The 15924-nt window shown below is 41.6% G+C and overlaps 1 protein-coding gene across 4 annotated transcripts in view; it reads left to right on the top strand.

The window, feature by feature from the left end:
• ankrd12 (ankyrin repeat domain 12) overlaps positions 1 to 15924 on the top strand; it is a 42981-nt gene that overhangs the window by 22500 nt on the left and 4557 nt on the right. The window contains exons 2-9 of one of the 4 annotated variants that reach the window (XM_034886956.1): positions 2492 to 2605; positions 4686 to 4836; positions 6159 to 6230; positions 6603 to 6743; positions 7263 to 7466; positions 7915 to 8057; positions 9275 to 9422; positions 9761 to 14226. In XM_034886956.1, coding sequence (XP_034742847.1) covers positions 2546 to 2605; positions 4686 to 4836; positions 6159 to 6230; positions 6603 to 6743; positions 7263 to 7466; positions 7915 to 8057; positions 9275 to 9422; positions 9761 to 14226 — 5385 coding nt within the window. In that variant the 5' untranslated portion in view covers positions 2492 to 2545. The remainder of the gene's footprint in view (positions 1 to 2491; positions 2606 to 4685; positions 4837 to 6158; positions 6231 to 6602; positions 6744 to 7262; positions 7467 to 7914; positions 8058 to 9274; positions 9423 to 9760; positions 14227 to 15924) is intronic. The other 3 variants (XM_034886957.1, XM_034886958.1, XM_034886959.1) reach the window with 3 other exon arrangements.

Consider the following 15924-nt stretch of genomic DNA (forward strand, 5'->3'; position numbering starts at 1 on the left):
CGTATGTTAGCTCCTCTAGGACGCACCGGTGCTAATTGCATCCTCTGCAATGTTGTTATATGGATATGGTTTAATTTTGCGTTACATGACCCATTTCTTCTGTAAAGCCATGCCTGTGTTGGCTCTCTCCTCTGCTCTCTCTCCTCTTACTCTCCGCGCAGCCCGGCCGGTCCGCAATTCTGACATTTGTCTACAGTTTAAATTTTTATTAACACAGCTGTATATTGTTAAGTATGAGGGGCAAACCTGTATTTGTACCAGCATTACCGCGGGTAACTCTACCGCGGCGCCACGGCGATGAACAAATTCAAAGTTATTGAATGCAACTAACTTCACTTGGTAGAGTAACAGCGTGTGAGACGGAGCTGCTGGACCTGGACCAGAGATGTGACCCATGGCCAGAATATCATAGTTCATAAAAATGCAGCGCAGTGACGATACAGACATTTCATACACACAACGTGTGTATCCGCCATTCGACCCGTGCTGGACACGTTCTTAATTAGTCAGCCGTCTCTCTGTGAGTGCCTCCATCACACTTGAAAAACTTAAAATCAACAAATAATCATGAGAATAATGGTGATCACAATATTGATCAAAAGAATCGTGATTATCATTTTGCCCATCATCGTGCAGCCCTAGCTGGTCACATGTTTGGTTAGCTCTAAGCCACAGCTTTACCTGGCTCTTAAAGGAGGCCAAAGTGGGACGCTCCCTTATAGTTGGGGGAAGTGTGTTCCATAATGCACTACCTTTCAATAGAGAGTGCATTATGGCTGAAGGAGGTTTTTCTGAAAGGAACCTCACAGTCCCTGTTTACAACAGCTCTTGTGATCAGAGTGTCTCTATAATTAATAAACTCCAACAGTGGAGGTGGCGCCAGGCCATTAAGAACTTTATGAATTAAGCACAATGAGGAAAATTTACTTTAATTATCAAAACTCAAGTTATATTTCTCTAAGATATTGCAATGATAATAAGAGTTTTTTTTAATCCAGAGTCTTAAGTGCCTTCTTGTACAGAAGCTCAACTGGTTTTAAGGTAGTAGATGTAGACCCAGTAGATGTGAAAGTATCATTGAATGCAGAAACATCAGAGCAGCTGAATCTGATAGAGATCCTCTGATTTGTTTAAAATTCTGAAGATTGAATTTGATTCTTTTGGATATCATTTTAACATGGTTTTTAAAAGAGTGTCTAAAGTCTATTATCACGCCTAAATATTTACATTCATTAACAACTTCACACTCTGCCCAACATCACCCCCAATTGAGCAGGCAGAACAGTAGAAGATTGCTTCCACAAGTTTAAAACGTTTTTTGTTTTTTACATTTAAAATTAGACAAGATCTATTGAGCCATGTTTGTATGTGTGTAAGAGCTGGTGAGAAAACATTTTGCTGCCCACACAGGATCTATTTTTTTTTTTTTTTAATACTAATGTTTAATAAATACAGCACTCATCCCTGGTAGAGGAAACTCTCTTCTGATCAGAAGAAATCCCCAGAATTCGAAAATATTTAGTTCTTTAGCAAAGTGGGTCACCCCCAGTTGAAGTCCTGTTATGTGAATAATTGCAATACTGAAAATAAACATGATAGTTCTTTTATAGATTATAGTTAAGTATTTTGATGCATAATGAGTAATGGGGCTGTCCCATTCATTTTGAGGGCAGCTTCACAACTTATCCGTGGCCCTCAGGTATCTTAATATAAAGTTTACCGTTATTGGACCCATGTAATGCTAGTTCTGTAAAATCAGATGGGCTGCTGTTTGTAAGAGTGGGTGTTTAAAAAAAACGAAGCAGGGAAAGTTCATTAAAAGTACAAGAGAAAGAGGATCTTGTTACTGAAACGGGCCATCTTCATGTGACAAGATAACTGACACATGCCATGTCGGCTTCATGCGCAAGTTCAGCTGAGTGTAGTGCCGTCTCCAGTCACAGGCGCCCACAGTGCCCCCGTTGACTCTGCTGTGTGTGTTACTACACTGACATTAACCACATCAGAGAGAAGCTTGGTTACACTGATGAGTAGACCATAGTGACAACATACAGGGGGGACGTTTTCCTCTCAATAGCTTAAGAGTCCCTAAAGCTGTGATTCATGCAGCCTTGTGTAGTTGTTTCCTGCCTGTTTTGAAGGGTACGCCTCAAGAAGTGGAATGGAAATTTCAACAAAAAAAATCCCTGATTACTGATCCTCTTTCAGCGCACATCCTGAAACACAGCTGTGTTACACTTTGTAGCTGTGCCGTTTTATTGCCACGTTACTCCTCATAGGGAGTTAAGTGATAGTTAGCTGTGTTTCCTCTGTGACGCAGACATGTCACTGAGAATAATTTAATTGTACCTGTATTTAAACATGCCTCTTTTTCTTGCCAGTGTCACTGACCGTTTACACCAAGTCTAAAGAAATACTAGGGCCAGTCATCCACCCAGCCTTAAGTAGAAATGTTGAAGTCCTTCTCATTGCTGTTGTTTTCTATCTCCAGGTGCATGATGTACTTGCGGTGTTTTAGCTGTCACAGCTAGTCAGGTGCCACACCATGGCCAAACCTGGGAGCGACAGAGATGGAGCCATGGTGGATAAGCAGCCTGGGAAGAAGGTATGTGAGCACAGACACAAAATAGACTGAATAATAACACTTGAGTAAGAAGATCATATTACATAATCTTCATCAGTAGTCATGGAATTGTAGATGCTCAAACGTCCACTTTTTTGGTGCACTTAAGTGACTTTTTGTTTAGGTTGGCATTCAAACGGAGGTTCAAAGTTCATTCTTGGTCTTGAACACAAGTTTACGGTTTACAAAACAATCTCAACCTCAAGATCCATTTTAGAAACTGTTCTGGATCCCAAATCATCTAATCTGTGACTTGTGTTTGAGTACTTTAATTGTGATTCAGTACTTTGGCTTAGTCACTGTTAGCATGGGGAGCTACGAGATGCTGAAATGGCGACGCAGATAAACTTTTTATTAAGATGCCTATGAGGGAAGTTCTGACTAAACAGAGGGCGCGTTTTATGTTTTGGCACTTTGTGCACCTGGTCCTCTCTTGTTTCGTCATGGTGATAAGTTTTCCTTCACAGACACTTTTATAAATGTCTTTGCAATGCAAAGTGCATTTTGTAAACACTCATTACCCACTCACTAGATATGAGCTTAAGATACACATCTTGATGCTGGCAGGGTCCATAATTATCTCCTAGCTAAACTATTTCCTCTACCTTATTTTGCTATAAAGTTAATATGACAGCAATACATTTACATTGATGCTAATGTGCTTTGATCAGATGTGATTCAGTAATATAACAATATCCTATCTCCCATATCTTTATACCAGCACTATGTATGTATCCCTTTCTTCATAAATGAGAGAGACAGTTCATGCCAGCTTTTATTATTAAGGCAGAACTGCTTCTCATCTTAACCCTCCTCTACTTTTAACACTGCCGGGGACTTCAGCTTTGCACAGTTGGTACATTGCTTCACTGAGATCAAAGAAGCATCACACTGCAGACATTTTGCCTCCATCGAGAGATGTATTTTACTGCACCAACGTGCAGCTCACTAAAGTTCTGGTACTGAAAAGCTGCAATTTATAGTATATGAACCCAGTAACCAAAAAAGACATTATGTTAATACAGATATTACTGGTTTCTTCTTACAGAAGAATTCAGATAGCCTCTTCATGCACATGCAAAACATTTTAATTGATGCTGTAAAAAGTTATTTTCATAAAAGTAAGTAGCAGCTGCATGTGGGAGGGGTCAAATTTATTATTTTCGTGTGTGTGTTTGGTAGGAACTGTTGTGATTTTAGCTTAGTATCAGATGCTCAGACTGGTCACCATAATAAATGTAACTATCCTCAGTGTGGCATACTCATTAAGCATGCTTCTGTGTATAATCATGTTTGTGTTCAGTGTATGTAGTTTATTGAGATTCCTCTTATTTCATCAAAATAGACCTATAGTTGAGTTGAGTATTGACTCAATCATTTCTTAGACCTGCAAAGTCATCCTTAACATGTCACTAGCTTTATTTCCTTAATTTCCTTTCTGTATTCGAACATCTAATGCATGTGTGAAATGTTTGTTTCAACAAGAAACTTAAAATGTGAGTGTAAAGGACAGCTTGTATGTCTTAGTGTTGTTTCAGACTTAAGGAAAGCCATTCATTTAATAAGTATTAGTATTTAACACTACTCTGGGAGTTTGACTTGCACTCGTGAAAATACTCACACTTCAACAAGCTGAGTACCTTCTTTCTCGTATTTATTTTTTATTTCTGTGCAAAAAAAAAAAACTTGTGACCTTTCTTTACTTGGCAGAGAAATATATTGGTAAAAGAATGTTAGAGTCATGCAAGCAAACCTGCTGCCTGTAGGACCCAAACAATATGTTTCAGAGACCCAATACTGTGTTATGTTATCATCTTCACTTATATTTGTTATGTTAGTGTCATGTTTTAGGAAGCTGAAATACTACCTGCACAGTTAGCTCTGCCCTCTTGTTTTCAAGCTAACAAATCTTTTTCAATGTGGCCACCTCATTTTATTTACTGTCATGACTGTATTGTTTACACACACTCACATAGACAAACTTGTGTCACAAATATATCACGCCTTTGCCTTGTTTCAAATGCCTGATATGTATTTTCTATTTCTTCCTCACCTCTGACAGAGCAAAGACAAGTTGTCCCCTTTCACCAAAACTCCGAAGCTGGACCGGAGCGAGTTGCTGGGAAAGGAAGGGAAATCCAAGTCTTCCATGAAGCGCAAGCTCTCCTTCACTACCAGTCCGCTCCGGACCGAGGAGCGAGACTCAGACACAGGTAAGAGCTGTTGCTTCTCCTCCCTGTTCCTCTTTCAACAGCCATGCTGCTGGCTGACTGCCATGTTGTCACACTGCCCTCCAGTGGCCTGTTGTTGAACGTTTTCGTTAGGGACTTGTTTCCTATCAGGATCAATATCTGACCAGATTTATGAAGTTGTGGCCTGTTGTGATGAATAATGCAATGTAAACCAAGTTGTACTGTGAGACTGGGAAGACGCAAATTTGAAGAAATATCTTTAATAAAAAAATGTAGGCCTAGTTATGTTTGACTCTTGGCTGTGAATTTTGATATGAAAATGAAAATTACGGAACCTGACCCTTCTTTAACATAAGTCGATTCTTTAGTTCAGCGGCCTTATTTTTTTTTAAGTTGAAGTATAAGACTGGTGACATTGTCCACAAATCTTGTCTGTGTAGCCAAAAGCCTCTGTACTCCGCTCTGTAATAAAAGCTCCAATCTTGTCAAAAAAACACATCAATAAGCCACACTGTGTAGTTTGTTTACTAAATACCACATATACCGTCCGATTGCTTTAAATTCCTGGAGCACCAAATGGGTATCAATATAACACCAAAAAATAGTTCCCAAATTATCTATTTACTACTGTTTAAGTGGAATTTGCTAAAGACTACATTATTGGCTGTTTTTGTTTTGTTTTTAGAAAACAAAACCTTTTTATTTTTCTTGTATTTTACCTATTCTCTTATTTTATTATACCCATTCTGCTCAGCTTCACATTGGCGTAATTGTGAACATAAAGTCTTAATCTTACTACTTTTACTTGTGTAAATAAACTATTCTGCTTCTGTCATTCAGTTAGAAGTTTTAAATATGTATTTACATCAGATATGAGCACAAAAATAGGTACGTGTATCATACAGCAATAATTACAGTAAATGAAGTACAGCAATGTGTTTTACAGACGGCTGAAGGTCTTGTAGATTAATTAAAGAGTTTGTTTTATGTTGCGCAGGTTATAAAGCTTAATTAGCATGGAGGGCGGCTTTGCCTTCCAGCAGCCTTTTCATCTCAGGTCCTGTGTTGAGCAACTCTGGGGGGAAAAGGGAAATAACGATTCCACTGACTGGATCAGAACTCGTCTCCTGTCTCATGTGTCGCCATGACTCATAATCTGTGCGTGGCAGTGCAAGTCTGCCTTTGTGCCTGTTTGTATTTGAGTACATGTGAGAGGAGGGGGCTAGAGAGAGTGAGAAAGAGAGTGAGCGTTAATGCAGTGCTTTCCCACCCTTCACATCCCCCCCTTGCTCTCCCCTCCCTACTCTCTCTCCCCTCCCAATCCTCTCTGCTTTGCACTGTAGATGACTCAGACCCAGGCCAGTCGAGTGAGACCTGGGGAGACAGATTAGTGCCTCCCTGCAGGATATACGCAGGTAATCGCTGCAGCCCGATCCTCAGCCCCCGTGGCCTCTACAAGTCACGTCACCCACTTTGTGCCACTATGCTGCTTTAAACATGCATACACACATGCACGTGTGTGGGTTCTTTTCGCCCCCATCTGCCACCGTTACAGATCACGCATGTCTGTATTTTGTAACAACCAACTGAAGGGGGGGCACTTGGCTGGCTTAAGAGAATGCTGTCTTTTTGTCCCCGTTCTCAAACCTCGTGCTTGTCATCCGTTTCTTCGCGTTCTTAACAGATACAAGGGAAAGAGGAAAATGGTGTCACTGTGACTATAACATTTCTGCTTGAGTTTTTTTGGGGGGGACTGTTCTCTTAAATCTTTCTTGGTTGTGTTGCAGATAAAGATGTACCAGACAAAAAGAAGGTGAAAAAGGAGGCTGGGGGCAAAAAGTCCCAGGCTCCCAACCTTTTGTTTGGATATCCTTTGTCAGAACGCAAACAGATGGCGCTTCTAATGCAGATGACTGCCAACAGTCCAGGTTGGTGCCTACCCTCTCATCTTAACCACATCCTCAAGATGGCTCAGAGTATATTTACTGTGAGTCATGCCTCTTAGCAATTTTCAAACATGCTCTCTTATATTTAAGCTTGTTTGAGAATAGGGCAATGTCTCATTTTTAATGTACCTCAACTGGAAAGAAAGTTGTTCTGTATATTTCCCAATGATATTGTGCTGTTGCTATCAAATATGTAGCCAGAGAAGTTGACTTAGATCATGTTTGTAAATAATTGGTTCTGAGTAGTTGTAAGACGAGGACAATCCAAACACAGAAAATATAAACACAGACACAAGTAAACTCAGCTTTGAGTAAAACCAGTGTCACAGTGATTGCTCAATTGAATACTTTGTTTTTAAATGAATGGTTTTGCATTGTAAGAAAGACATTTATTCGCTTATGCCTTAAGTTAGATGTGCCTTGCACATTAATTCAGGTAGTCATCTCAACCTTTTGCTTAAAGCATCAATTAAGTGCTTTTCTCTCTCTGCTTGTGTCCAGACTCTACTCCCAGTCACCCCTCACAAACGACCCCAGTGCAGAAGAAAGTCCCCAGCAGCGCCTCGTCTCGACAGAAGGACAAGGTCAACAAGAGGAACGAGCGAGGGGAGACTCCCCTTCACATGGCAGCCATCCGGGGAGATGCCAAGCAAGTTAAAGAGCTCATTAGTCTTGGAGCTGACGTCAACGTCAAAGACTTTGCAGGTACGACACCCTGGGAGGTGATCATTTAGCGGCTTTCAGTGTCTCAGTATAATAGCTAATAATGACATGAAGCTGACAACAGCTGCTCATTTGAAGGTGATATCTCATGATGACATAATAAAAATGAACATCAGTGTGCATCTTATGATAAATTAATTTAATTTTTAATTGATTAATCCCAATGGAAATTCTTGTGCTAGAGATTGGTAAAAAATTACACCATACATATAGAATATATGGATATGTTGGAGAAACTGGTGGTAGGGTGGGCAGGAGCCCCATCATTCAACCTGTTTCTACTTTGATTTTTTGTAGTTTCTTTTTTTTTTTTCATTTCATCCTTCTACCTGCCTTATCTCCCAACAGAAAAACATTTTGAATAAAAAAAAAAATTGGATTGAATTACTTAATATATTTTTAAACTGTTGCTGTTTTCTGTTCTCACCAGGTTGGACTCCTCTTCATGAAGCCTGTAATCTTGGTTACTACGATGTGGCCAAGGTCTTAATAGCAGCAGGTGCAGAGGTGAACACGCAGGGTCTGGATGATGACACGCCACTCCATGATGCTTCCAGCAGCGGGCATAAAGATGTAAGAACTTCACGTGAAGCTTGTCCAGCCTCAGTAATGTAGGATTTAAAGGGCCTGTACCAGATATTCAGAACATTAATATAGCAGCAAACAAATGTTTACTATGTAAAGATATAGTGGAGTAATTGCATTCTGAGCAGAGAATGAAGTCACACTCCCAACATGTGTGTTTTTTTAATTTATTTAACCTTTATTTAACCAGGAAGTCCCTTGAGATTGAAATCTCTGTGTTGTAATCTGAGCATCTGCGTTCTTTTTTGATCGCTGGTCTGGCTGCGAGTGCATGTAGGTGCCTTATGTCTTGGGGTCACATGCAGAGGGCCATGACAAAGCGACGGCATTTGAAGTGTTGGGAATGGTCTAGTCTCATATCACGATATTGATATGATATTGATATGTGGCCTAGCCCTATGAGTACAGCACCTTTTTTTATTTAAAGGAAATTACACATGAGTCTTAGATGTCTACATTTGTAACAAACTAGTGTAGCCTACATAGAAAAATATGTAATATGAACAGATTATGATGAAATAGCTGAAAAACGTTGTCAACGGGAACGTTACCAAAGTGAAAACAGTGTGTAGTAGCTTTTTTTCCAAATCCGTTTGCTTTTTTGCAATTGTTTTTTTCAAAATCATACGTCTTGCAAGTCCATTCCCGCATATAATTACCTTTCTCTCACAAAAAGTCTTTGAATCACAATAAAAATCGGTTTTACTACCACACAAAGCTAATGAACAATTCCTCATACACATTGCATCTCAAATCACATTTTCACTGACTGTGAACCTTACTTCTGTCACTTAACATTGTGCCAAAATATGAACAATAATGTTACCATCAATGGGCTTATTTGCTTACTAACCACCGCAAAGGAAACATCCAGGACATAGATGGTACCTTAAACTAACGTTACGTGGAAAAGATGATTTAACGTCACCGTAAACATACAGTTTAGCAACAAGGAAAAACTGTTGAATTAACATTTCTAGGTTCTTTCTATATTCATGTTGGTTATGAGCGGTATGTATCCCCACTAACCTGGAAAATGAGAGAGAACAGACAACTATTTGCTTGAGTTCAGTCTTGTAATCACAACTGCAGGGCGGCTGCAATAATTTAAAAGCTGCATATGGCCGGAACACTGGTACAGTAGTTCCAATTTCAATGCTTGTTTTAAGGTTTATCAATCTTAATTCCTGTTGTGTTTTATACAGATTGTGAAACTTCTGCTACGCCATGGTGGTAATGCCTTCCAGGCCAACAAGCGCGGGGAGCGCCCGGTGGATGTTGCAGACTCTCAGGAGCTGGAGCAGCTATTAAAGGGAGAAGTGTCACTGTCGGACCAAGATGACAGCTCTTCAGGTATGCGGAGAGTGTTGAAGTGTTTGGCTGACATCTTGTTTAAAGTCACATATTAACATACTAGCGTTTATATTAATGGAAATTATTATGCACTGCATATTAAGATTATAAAGTAGGTACAGTCTTGGTATTCTCATATAGACTACTAAAAATGTTATGTTCTGTTTTAGTATTTTTTATTTATTTTTCTTTGCCACCAAAGGAAAAATTATAATATAAGAATGTATAGAGGAATAATTTGCTGTTTTGGATATGACATGTGATCTTCAATCATTGCTTTTGTTTGTATGAAAGTATATAGTGCTTTTATTGACTTTTATTGTATCATTTTAAAATAGGTCTTCTCTTCTGTGCAGAGTCTGAAGACCCTCCATCTGTCAATCCATCTAGTGTGGATGACAACATGGAAGACTCTGATACTGAGAAGGAGTCAGACGGAAAACTGACCACAAAAGCATCATCATCTGTGCGAGGGCTGGATGAGTATGAGTTCAAGGACGAGGAAGAAGAGGAGAATTTCAGCAAAGCCCTGAGTGACAGACACATTCTCCGCAGGGAACTACGGCAAAGGGAGAAGGAGGAGAAAGATAAGAATCATGTGGCAGGAAAGCAGAGTGGAAAAGGTGATTCCTCTACAAAGTCCAAAAAGCAGAAGACTTCTCGTGTCCACTGCAGCTCAGATACCTCCAGCGACGAAATGGAGAGCCTTTCGGAGAAAAGGAGTTCCCCGACCTGCTCTCAGAGCCTCAAGGCAGACACAAAGTCTAAAAAGGAGAATGCTGAGCAAAAGGGCAAAGTCAAGAAGAAGATCAAAAGCCAGAATAAAAACAAAGAAAACCAAGAGGATGGGAAAGAGAACAGCAAAACATTGGTCCTCTCTCTCGCAACCGTGTCCGAGAGCGCAGAAAAGGGTCGGGAGGAAGACTCCTTCAAGATGTCTTTCAGTCCAAAAGATGACTCATCCGTCCATCTCTTTCATTTGTCGTCCATAAAATCTCCCAAACTGAACCACAGCCTGACAGATAAACAAACACCACTTAAACAGGAAAATACTAAGATGTGCATTTCCATCAGTGACAGCTCCAGTCCGGTGGACGGTGTCAAATACAACCACTACACAGAGGCCGACTACTGCACCGAAGGCTCCAGCACCAAGGGGTGTAAGCACAAGGAAAAGAGCAAACACCAACAGAAAGACTCCAGTGTTGATGGGGACGATGGTCATTCAAGTCCTAACAAAGACTGCAGCATAGGAAACAGTATAGACAGCTCTGAAGGTGCCTTACGGAAGACCGACTCAGATGGCAAAGTGGTAAAGAAGCATAAACTTAAACACAAGGAGAAAGACAAACACAGGAGGGAATACGAGGGAGAGCGGAGCCGCCACAGGCAAAAGGAGGCCAGGAAAGACAGCCACAGGAATTTGGAGTTTGACAGAGAATTCTGGAAAGAGAATTTTTTCAAAAGTGATGAGACCGATGAACATCTGCCAGTAAAAAAGGAAGGTGAAGAAATTTGCTCACTTCAGAAGACCTCCGATTCCACTTCTGTCAAAGATGAGAAAACCCTGAAGGAGAAACACTCAAGCAGCAAGGAAAAGAGGCTGAGAGAAGAGCGAGAAAAAGACAAGGCTGTGAAAAAAGAGCGAAAGGAGGCTGCTGGTAAAGAGGAGAAGGTAAAGGATTCAAAGTTGAGTGAGCTTGAAGAGAGAGTGGAGTGCCACGGCTCAGGGCGGATTCCAGAGGAGTTGCTCCAGAGCAACAGCTTGAAAGAAGAGACAGAAGAGAAACCCGTAAGTGGGATCGCAGCTGATCAAGAACAGCTGGAACTCTCTGAAAAAGGATCACGTGAGAAAACTGACAAGAGGCTTCCAGGAAAGGAAAAGGATGCAGAGAAAACAGAGAAAAGGCATCCTGACAAGGAAAAAAAGGTTAAAACGGAGCATGTTGACAAATCTGATTCACAGAATTCAGTGGATCGTTGGAAGGAAAAAGAAAGAACCGGAGCCATTTCTTCCTACTCGCCTGGAGACAAAAACTACAAAGAGAATGAGAAATTGAAAACTTTATCCACAACCAAAAAGAATGAAGACAACAGGAAAAATAAAGATAAGTTTGACAAGCGGTCTGATAGGGAGAGGCAGGACAGAGAATATAGTGTTGGGGATCACAGGGAAAAGGAACGCACCAACCCTGATAAGAAAGGAAAACCTTTTGAAAAAAACACAGATCATAGTAAATCTGATCGCTCGAAAGAAAAGGACTGTGACCGGAAAAAGAGAGATAAAATAAAAGATGTGACTCTTTCCTCAAGCTCCAATCTGAAATTACTTTTAGAAGAGAAGAAGAGCTATCTGTCTGAGAGCAGCAAGTCCTTATCTACAAAATCAAAGGAGGAAGTTGTGAGAACACCAGAGAAGGATCGCGATCGGAAAGACCGGGACAGAGACTTGGATAAACACAAGGACAAGGATAAGGACCGGCACAAAGACCGCTCCCAGCAGGCCAAAATCAGCAAGGCCAAATCCAGTGAGACCGATGCAGACAAAGCCAAATCAAAAGCATCGCCAGCAACACGAGACACCAAGCCCAAAGAGAAGAGGCTTGTGAATGATGACTTGATGCAGACCAGCTTTGAGCGCATGCTCAGCCTGAAGGACCAGGAGATTGAGCAGTGGCACCGCAAACACCTGGAGAAAATTAAACAAAAAGAGCGAGAAAGGCTTAAACATCGGCCTTTGGTAGATCAAGGAAAGTCCAAACCTAAAGACAGAACGAAGTCTGAACTGTGCCTGAGTAAGGAACTCATGCGCTCAAAAAGCTCTGAAGCCTCTGATGTCCAAAACAGAGAGAAATCCCTGAAGGACGGCACCAGCCCCAGAACAATGTCGCTTGATGGAAAGAGTCTGCCCTCTATCAACGCAAAGGTCATGTCAGCTGTGGAAAACTGTCTGACCAGGTCACCCCGACCAGAGAGTGAGCGGTGTGGCCTCATGTCCAGGTCCGTGTCCTTGGTTTCTGTCGCTAGCTCAGAGGATTCGTGTCAGGCGACAACATTAACACCAAGACACATTGAATACGACTCTGACATGAACTCAGAAGCCTTAGACTCTCAATCTGCATTCCTTCAGTCTTCCCTTGTCATTCAAGCTACCAGATCGCCGTCTGTTCACGATAAAGATTGCAACAGTCTTCCAGATGTGCCGCAAAGTAATCGGACGTTGCTGCACAGCAGACATGAATCTCCATACCTTAGGGCTATTCTGGACGAGGATGCCATCTCATTGACTGAAGGTAAAGCTGTTGAAAATCTGCCAAAACCCAGTCAGCCTACTGAGGTGCTGGGAACAAGAGAGACCTCAGCCGAAACGGAGCAGAGCCTCAACAGTCTCCAACAATGTATGAATTCAGTCGCTCATTCAGTCACAGAGATAGAAGGGAGCGCTCCTGGTAGTTCAGCTCCACAAATGTCAAACAAAGATCCTCAGAGTAAAAGCCTGACACTTCCCGAGTGCAGTGGCTCTCAAACAGGGTCAACAGAGCAGAAAACTCTTCCCCCCTCGGACCCTCCTATTCCAAAGGACCTCCAGTGTCCGACAGAGAATTCAATAGCTGAGTGTAGTAACAAGGATTCAGATCAACCATCAACTCATATAGCTTGTTTATCTGCTGAGCTGTCAGAGCTTACAAACACAAAAACCTTCCAGCAGAGGGAACCACTTGCTGTTTCTGATATGGAGTGTGTGAAGGAGACAGAATCAGGTGCCAGACACATTTCTGACCTTAAAGAAGAACCTCTCGAGAATGCTGATAGAGCAGAAGAAGAGAGTATGGAAACGGACATTTTCAGAACAGACAATGGAGAAAGTCCGTTACCCTCCACCAGTATGCATATTCCCAGCTCTGCTGGGGAGTCCTTGCCAGGTTTTAGCCAAACATGCGCTGAGTCCAAATTGTTTCAAGAGGATACGGATGTAAACAACCAAGACTCCAAGAACTCAATACCTTCCAGCGACACTGCAGATTCATGTCTCGATGCTCAGATGGAGAAAAAGGACGGTATGCCCCCAGCGTCTTCCTATAGTGCAAGCCCTGAACACAAGCCTGAAGAGATGACTGATGTACAACAGAGCTTAGAGAACAGTGGTGCTGCCGTTTCTGTTACAACAGAGTGTTCATCAGTTGAGGGCAGCCTGGCTACAGAGGGCTTGTCTGAATCTACCACAGAGACCAGCTCAGAGCCAATAAAGGTGACTCCTGCTGATGAAAAACCAGAGTTGTCTTCAGCTGGAGAAGAACAGAGTCAAAGCACCGTTCAATCCGCAGGTCAGTCTGACAGCAGCAGCAGCAGCAGCAGCAGCAGCAGCAGCAGCAGCACCTGCAGCGCCTCAAGGAGCTCCTCTCCACAATCTGGAGACAGAGATTCTGATTCTCCCGGGGCTAGGGTCAAGGTTCGCTCTGCAGACGAGGATGTGGATGTCCATGTTCCCCATCCACGCAAGAGAAAGATGCCTAAATTTCCAAGCTCCCAGTTGTGCTCAACAACTCAGCAGGAGAAGGAGAAAGGCCAGCAGTCTCTGGCTGCTATTGTAGACTCTGTAAAGCTGGAGGAGATTCAACCCTACCAGACAGAGAGGGCCAACCCTTACTACGAGTTCCTGCACATCCGGAAGAAGATTGAGGAGAAGCGCAAAGTGTTGTGCAGCGTCACCCCCCAGCCACCACAGTATTATGATGAATATGTGACTTTCAACGGATCCTACCTCTTAGATGGAAACCCACTCAGCAAGCTCTGCATACCAACAGTGAGTTCTTCTTTATATTTTCAGATCTTGGTACAACTTCATGAACATCATATTCTTAGTTGCATGGTATTAACATAAATTGGCCCCTTCTGATGTTAGGAAACCTTTATAGTTTTGGCCCTGTACTCAAGCATGTTGGATTCAAAATGAAAGGACGGTTATGTTATTTACATTTTTTTTTAATGGTTTATTTAATAGACTGATACAATATCAATAGACAAACTGAAAACAGCTATCCGATGCAAGGGCTTTTATGAAACTAATGGCGTTTTTCCATTACATAGTACCTGCTCGACTCTCCTTTTTTGTTCTTCCATTATGAGAAAAAGTACCTGGTACCAGCTAACAGCTATTTTTTCCAAGGTTCCAAGCGAGCTGAAGCGATACCAAAAGGGCACGTGAAACCTGCTGACTACTGATTGGTTGGGGAAATCGTCACTAATCACTGCGTCATCATTGCTAGCGACAGACATGGATGTCAAGGAACAAACCCGTCATATTTAAATAGTTTAGCCAGCGGGTTATTTTTATTTTTATTTTTGCTGCCTCCAGCTTCTTTTGAAACTAAATTTGTATTCTGGCTGTGGCAACAGCCACATGCCGAGAATCAAAAACAACACACCTTCGACGTTCTGTGTGTGTGTGTGTCGCGTTAGGTCACGGCAGTTTCCTGCGGCGTCGCTATGACGACCAGCCACGCTCGCCTCACGCATGACGCGGTACTAACTCTGCAATGGAAAAAGGAGGACGGGGCACCGCAGTCGAGCAGAGCTGGTACTAGCAGTGGGTAAGCGCCATAAGAGATTAGATCAAATAAAGCAATACACATTAAAACATTACATTAAAAATAGACATTTGTTGGTTTGTTGTTAAATTAACCAGGATTTAGAAGCGCTTTTAAAAGTATTGAAGCACGTTTTCAGTGGTCAGGTATCAAGTTTCAGGACTGTTTATTTCACACAAAAAAGCTATCTGAGCAAAATATCGTAAACTAACATGAAAATGATCGGTACATGAATTACATATATTTTTTTAATTATTATAATTATTGTGTCATGCAAACAACAAAATTTGCCCAGCCACACAGGCTTACTAGACACCATTACCAAAATCGATTCTTCTTTATTTTCAAGTAGCGGGGAACTCACGCCTAACGTCGCAAGCCCGCACACCGACTACATACACAAAATGATTGGCCTGACCAGAATTAGTTTTTTCCAGAACGCAAGCAAACGGAGAACTGCTAGACTGACCCTAGTTGCAAATTACATTTGCTGCCGCTAGGGTGTGTCTAGATTTCTAGGATATGAAATTACATGAATCCTCTAAATTTAATGTGTTTATTTATTACTGCCTTTTGAAGCAGAAAAAACGCTAACAGTTTTTAATGTTTTCAAAATGATTATATGATCAATCATCAACCTTTTTATTTAAATTCATGTAAAATTAGAGCCTAGCGGTGAATCAGTCAACCCACAAAAGAAGAAGTTGGCCCTTTTGAGGCTAGAAACTGCCCTGCTAGTTGGTGTTTCTAAAAGTGGGAGGAGCTGTTGGACAAGATGCACCTGTCACAGGGGGATGCACAGCAGGTTACCGAGGAATAAATGCACTGGAGAGATCTCCTCATGTCCCACAAAGGAGGAAGAGGAGGAAGTCAGTAATGTTAACTGGTAAAGTCCCAAGTTTTAGCTGTTGCAA

Source organism: Etheostoma cragini, chromosome 12 (genome assembly GCF_013103735.1).
Source record: "Etheostoma cragini isolate CJK2018 chromosome 12, CSU_Ecrag_1.0, whole genome shotgun sequence".
Taxonomy (NCBI): Eukaryota; Metazoa; Chordata; class Actinopteri; order Perciformes; family Percidae; genus Etheostoma; species Etheostoma cragini.